Here is a 6375-nt window from a genome sequence, read left to right on the forward strand (position 1 = left end):
GTGGATACAGCAGGAGCAGAGTGAGTGAGCGTGGATGCAGCAGGAGCAGAGTGAGTGAGCGTGGATACAGCAGGAGCAGAGTGAGTGTGGATACATCAGGAGCAGAGTGAGTGAGCGTGGATACAGCAGGAGCAGAGTGAGTGTGGATACAGCAGGAGCAGAGTGAGTGAGCGTGGATGCAGCAGGAGCAGAGTGAGTGAGCATGGATACAGCAGGAGCAGAGTGAGTGAGCATGGATACAGCAGGAGCTGAGTGAGTGTGGATACAGCAGGAGCTGAGTGAGTGAGCATGGATACAGCAGGAGCAGAGTGAGTGAGCATGGATACAGCAGGAGCAGAGTGAGTGAGTGTGGATACAGCAGGAGCAGAGTGAGTGAGCATGGATACAGCAGGAGCAAAGTGAGTGAGCGTGGATACAGCAGGAGCACAGTGAGCAAAGGGCAGTGAGCAGAGGTAGGAGAGTCTGGACCACACAGACCAGAGAGCTAACAGTGCAGCAACAGAGATTTTCTTCTAATAATTTTGGGCTGAGCAGAGTATAGCAGAAATGAAACCAGGTTGGTTTTGAACTGATCACGGGAATTATGTCAGAGGTGCTTGGAAGGTCATTAAACACTTCTTTTGGTGTTTTTATGTTTCTAAGTTCTCTATAAGCAAAAGTTTAAAGATGTAAGTAAGGAATGCTGGACAGCGTGAGATATTGGTACCCAAGGGCACTGAAGATGGGGCTGACTTTGTCATAGAGGAGCTGAGAGAGGATGAGGGCTGTGGATGAATGTTCCCTACGTTTGGGAACAGAGATAGACGGCCGGGGTTCAACTGGGAAAGGACTCAGGTGACATTCCAAGGGGACTGGTGGTGGCTTTTCAGCAGAATGATACCTACATACTGGGTTTGAGCAGGCCTGATGCTGGGATGGGAGAAAGTAGATCACATGCCAGGAACTGAGGAAGCAGGAGAGGCAGAAGGGAAACAGGGCTGACCAGGGCAAGGGCAATGTATCGAGAGACAGGAGTTAAAGTGCAGACACTGCCGGTGAAAACTAAGGAAGAAAATGATGAGAGGAGTTGGGGACTGGCTTCTCTGGATTAGGACAGCATCCTGCCCCAGCCTGTCCTAGCCTGCTCAGCCCTGGGATCCTTCCCTCCAGGATGGACCAGTTCTGGGGGCTGTGGGAAGCTTCAGCTGGTCTGGAGGTGCCTTCTTGTACCCCTCAAATATGAGACCCACCTTCATCAGCGTGTCTCAGGAGAACGAGGACATGAGGGACGCTTACATGGGTAAGAGGCGGCTGTGAGAGGGGAAGGGGCAGGACGAGCTGCCTGGAGACAGGAGATGTCTTGGTGCTGAGGTCTGGACCCCTCAGGTTACTCCACTGCACTGGCCTTTTGGAAGGGGGTCCACAGCCTGATCCTGGGGGCCCCTCGCCACCAGCACACGGGGAAGGTTGTCATCTTTACCCAGGAATCCAGGCACTGGAGGCCCAAGTCTGAAGTCAGAGGGACACAGGTTGGTATGGAAGAAGCCAGAGCGGAGCGTGAGACTGGGCAGTGTGGCCAGGGTAGAGAAGGGGATGGCAGGGTTTGGGGCCTATGGAGGAGGTTGTGATGCTGGGAGAGAGGCAGGACCTGCCCAGAGGGGGCATCTTTAGATGACTTCAGGCTTGTGCCTCCCCTCTGCCCCAGATCGGCTCCTACTTTGGTGCATCTCTCTGCTCTGTGGACATGGATAGAGATGGCAGCACTGACCTGATCCTGATCGGAGCCCCCCATTACTATGAGCACACCCGAGGGGGGCAGGTGTCAGTGTGCCCCATGCCCGGTGTGGTAAGTGATTAAGGGGCCTGGCTGGTGGCATCTGGGTATGGGTGGAGGTCTGCCCAGGTTGGGTCTGACACTGCTTTTGCTGTGCAGAGGAGCAGGTGGCATTGTGGAACCACCCTCCATGGGGAGCAGGGCCATCCTTGGGGCCGCTTTGGGGCGGCTCTGACAGTGCTAGGGGACGTGAATGGGGACAGTCTGGCGGATGTGGCTATTGGTGCACCCGGAGAGGAGGAGAACAGAGGTGCTGTCTACATATTTCATGGAGCCTCAAGACAGGACATCGCTCCCTCGCCCAGCCAGGTGAGGCCATGCCAGCCTGCTCTATCTCCTTCTCCCTCTCCATGTCTTGGGTTGGCTGGATTCTGGCAGAGCACGGTTGCTTTTCCCTGTTTCTTTGAAGTCTGTTTCCCTGAGCTAAGTACCAAGCATCCTCGCATCCATACAACCTCCACTATGTTATGGACAACTTTCTGAGTAGCAGACTAAGCTTGGACATCAAGGTCTTGAGTCACATCCCTAGCAATAGTAGCCTTCATTTGCTGTGTGTTCTTTGTCTAAACAATTAACAAACATTCCGCAAGCTTTGGTGTTTTGCTGTTTTTGTTGTTTTGTTTTGTTTTCCTGTGAAATAAAACTGGCGAGGCCAGTTACTTCCTGTAAAGATAATATAGTGAGTATGTTAAGCACTCCATGTACCAAGTATTTTCTGGGTGACTGTACAAGTGATGAACAAATAAATCTATTTTAATCTTGTGGCTGTAGTTCTATGTCATTACTGGCTATACCCTCAGGACAAGCTGGACTTGTAAGAGAGTCCCCTTCTCTTTTTCTAAACGTCTCCTAAGACCCCTCCCCACTGTTTGCTTTAACTCCAGACCCTTCCTTTATTTTTCCAATCCCTGGATACCATCATCTAATGGTTTTTATTTTCCTTGCCCTTCTTGATCAGCGGGTCACTGGCTCCCAGCTCTCCCTGAGGCTCCGATATTTTGGGCAGTCATTAAGTGGGGGTCAGGACCTTACACAGGATGGCCTGGTGGACCTGGCCGTGGGAGCCCAGGGGCACGTGCTGCTGCTTAGGTGAGAGGTTACCCACCTGCCACCCTTGCCCACCGCGTCCACTGTGCTGGCCCGTTCTCAGCATCATGTCTTCACCATATATCCCAGGAGTCTGCCTTTGCTGAAAGTGGGGATCTCCATTAGATTTGCCCCCTCAGAGGTGGCAAAGACTGTGTACCAGTGCTGGGGAAGGACTCCCACTGTCCTCGAAGCTGGAGAGGCCACCGTCTGTCTCACTGTCCGCAAAGGTTCACCTGACCTGTTAGGTGAGTGTTTTCCTAAACGTGGGTCCAGCATCACCCTGTTTGAAGCCTCTAAGGCTATGCTCAGAACAGCAAGCCCAGGAACGCACATCTCGAAACCCTTCTTCAGTTGCCTGTATCAGGCCCAAGAGCTTTTCTTCACCTTCTTCATGCATCTAGGCCTCTAGGCTCCTGTCCAGGAAGACCTGCAGCTGTTTCCTCTCCTCCCTGCCCCAGCCTCTGTCCCTGCTTAAGCTACCACCTCTCTGGTTAGGTCCACTGAGGCAGAGACCCTTACACTTGTTCTTATACCGTCTCACCCACTTTCTGATGAGAAACTAGACTTGATCCCAAAATGTGAGACTAGGCGTCTCACCCAACCCTAACCCCAAGTGGCTTTGTCTTAAGTTATAGAAATCCAAATCCTTTCCTGTAGTTCCATCCCAACTTTGGTCCATCCTTGAATCTTCCACCTCAGTCTACCCCTCCTCCTCCATATGCTTTTGTGAATGTACCAGGCGTAACCCTCCCCAAGAGTCTGAGGTCTTCCAGACTTTGGGGACATTCTTTTTCCCATGCTTCATTCATGGACCATGTGTTTAGCTCCTTTATTAGACTGAGATTCATGAGTGAAGTGCCAATCAGTCAGTCTATCTGTCTGTCTATCTGTCATCTACTTATCCATCTATCTATCATCTATCTAACACCTATTATTGTTCCCATGTATATTCCCAAAAATTTGATGCAGCCATGGAAAGTGCTCAACAAGTATAAACAAATAAACATAAACCGGAAGTTCTAGGTTCTAGTTGGTTTTACATTTTTTCCTTTCCCCTTTATTTCAGGTGATGTCCAAAGCTCTGTCAGGTATGATCTGGCGTTGGATCCGGGCCGTCTGATTTCTCGTGCCATTTTTGATGAGACGAAGAACTGCACTTTGACCCGAAGGAAGACTCTGGGGCTTGGTGATCACTGCGAAACACTGAAGCTGCTTTTGCCAGTGAGGATTTGGGTTTGGGGAAAGCCAGGGGCTGGAGATTGGTGGGGGAGGAACCAAGACTAGCTCCCTAGTGTGTGACTTTGGAAGAGTGAGGACAGTGAGGCCAGAGAGAACAGGACCCTGAGGACAGTCTGGCTCCGCAGCCCGGATGTGGTGCTGTCTGGAGGCAGAGGAGGAGGAGCCCACGATGGAGAAGACCGATGGTGGTTCTGCAAAGTTCCTTCTTCCTCAGGACTGTGTGGAGGATGCAGTGACCCCTATCATCCTGCGCCTTAACTTATCCCTGGCAGGGGACTCTGCTCCATCCACGAACCTTCGTCCTGCGCTGGCTGTGGGCTCACAAGACCATGTAACAGCTTCTGTGAGTAGCTTCCAACAGAGTCAGGGGAACAGGATGGCTACATTGTATCTCCACATGCTTAGCATCCCACAATAGATCTTCATTGTCCACCACTGGCAACAAATCCAAACCGGCCAGGTGTGGCTTGAATCCTTGCACCTACCCAGCTAGTCCCATTATGTCGGGACATAAACATTCTACACACTGGCTCTCTTCTCTCATGCTTACCTCACAGCCTTTGTCTGCTGTAATTCTCCTTTGAAAACCATTTCCTTCTCCCTGTCTGAAGTTAAGTGACAACCTCAGCTCCTGACCACTCTTGGTGTCTCTCACCTTCCACATTTTCTCCAGCACCCCCAAGTCCGCTATGACAATCCCATTTCAAAGCGATGTCACTAGGGACAGAAATGATCCGCATCTGCACTGGTGACTGTCCTGGACCCCACATTTCTTGAGCACTGTAGCCATATCTAAGTCACCTGAAGTTTTCACTTCTCCAGACTTCCACCCAGTGGAAAACTCGCGTCTATTACTGGCATTTAATGTCTGCTGAATTAGCTGCTGGGGTGCATATTGATCCAACTAAAGCTTGGTGTGGTGAAGTCAGGATCTTGTGCTGTCATTCTTTCACATTCCAGCCTTCAGCCTCTGTCCATTCCTTGCTAGTGTCTGTGAGAACCACGGGAGAGGAGGTGTGCTAATAGTCCAACGAGGTCAGAGACTTATCTAGACTTGCATGAAAAGGGAGCCAACCTTTTGTTTCAGCTCCCGTTTGAGAAGAACTGTAGGCAGAAGCTCCTGTGTGAGGGGGACCTGGGCGTCAGCTTCAACTTCTCAGGGTGAGTTTGATCTCCTTCCATGTGACTCCCCGGCTCTCTAAGAAAATGAATCCTGTTGGAATATAATCAGCTCACGGGTCAAGGGTTCTCGACATCTTGCCTCTGCCCCGGATCCAATTTTCAACTTGTCTCCAATGGAGTCACCCCTTTAGGCTTGACCTTCCCTCCTCAGCCTGCAGGTCTTGGTGGTGGGAAGCTCCCCAGAGCTCACTGTGACAGTAACAGTTTGGAATGAGGGTGAGGACAGCTATGGAACCTTAATCAAGTTCTACTACCCAGCAGGGCTATCTTACCGACGGGTGACAAGAGCCCAGGTAAGTCCGTTCCTTGGACTCAACTAGACAGGTAGGGCCTTTTCTGTTTCTGATACCAAAATACCATAGGCTGAATAAGTTATAAAGAGTTATTTTGAAAAGAAATATTAAAAGATAATTATTTTGGCTTATGGTTCTGGAAGTACAAACCTAAGAGATGCATCTGGTGGCAGTCTCAAGGCAGACTCTCAAGGCAATTCGAGGAATGATATAGCAAAGACGTCTGTGGGGGTTTTCTTTCATCTTCTATCATGGGGTACCACATTAATGACCTTGTATAATGTTAATCACTTCCCAAAGGCTCCACTTTTAAATGCCACAGTCTGGTTAAGTTTCTGCTTTCTTAATATCTCACAATAGGGATTATGCTCACTCACACATAAAAACTTCACACGCAAAATCTTGCAATGCTCAGGCGATTTTCAAACCAAAATGCTTCACCCCTGCCCTATAACCTCCTGCCTTGTAATTCTTCTACCACATATGTGATATTAAATACCATCATAGATAATAGAAAACTACACAGATAAAGGTATATTAAACCTATGTATCAATTAATAAACAACACTGAGCAAATATCCATAAATTAGGACCTAGTCAAAAGTAGAAAACTACCAGCATTCTCAAAGCACCCTGACTTTCTTTCTTTCTTTCTTTTTTTTTTTTTTTTTAAGATTCAAGGTCATTATTTATTTGTTGCTCTTAAAGACTCATTTTTGACTGGACTCAGACTTAGAAGTAGAAGCTCTCAGCGAGGAC

The 6375-nt window shown here is 49.4% G+C and overlaps 1 protein-coding gene across 1 annotated transcript in view; it reads left to right on the forward strand.

Annotated features, from left to right (window-relative positions):
* The window catches only part of LOC110297916 (integrin alpha-D), a 29624-nt gene that overhangs the window by 12863 nt on the left and 10386 nt on the right, over positions 1-6375 (forward strand). The window contains exons 12-21 of the mRNA XM_021167020.2: positions 1150-1279; positions 1366-1508; positions 1685-1825; positions 1913-2122; positions 2772-2902; positions 2990-3147; positions 3969-4123; positions 4356-4484; positions 5229-5302; positions 5475-5616. Coding sequence (XP_021022679.1) covers positions 1150-1279; positions 1366-1508; positions 1685-1825; positions 1913-2122; positions 2772-2902; positions 2990-3147; positions 3969-4123; positions 4356-4484; positions 5229-5302; positions 5475-5616 — 1413 coding nt within the window. The remainder of the gene's footprint in view (positions 1-1149; positions 1280-1365; positions 1509-1684; positions 1826-1912; positions 2123-2771; positions 2903-2989; positions 3148-3968; positions 4124-4355; positions 4485-5228; positions 5303-5474; positions 5617-6375) is intronic.

Source organism: Mus caroli, chromosome 7 (genome assembly GCF_900094665.2).
Source record: "Mus caroli chromosome 7, CAROLI_EIJ_v1.1, whole genome shotgun sequence".
Taxonomy (NCBI): Eukaryota; Metazoa; Chordata; class Mammalia; order Rodentia; family Muridae; genus Mus; species Mus caroli.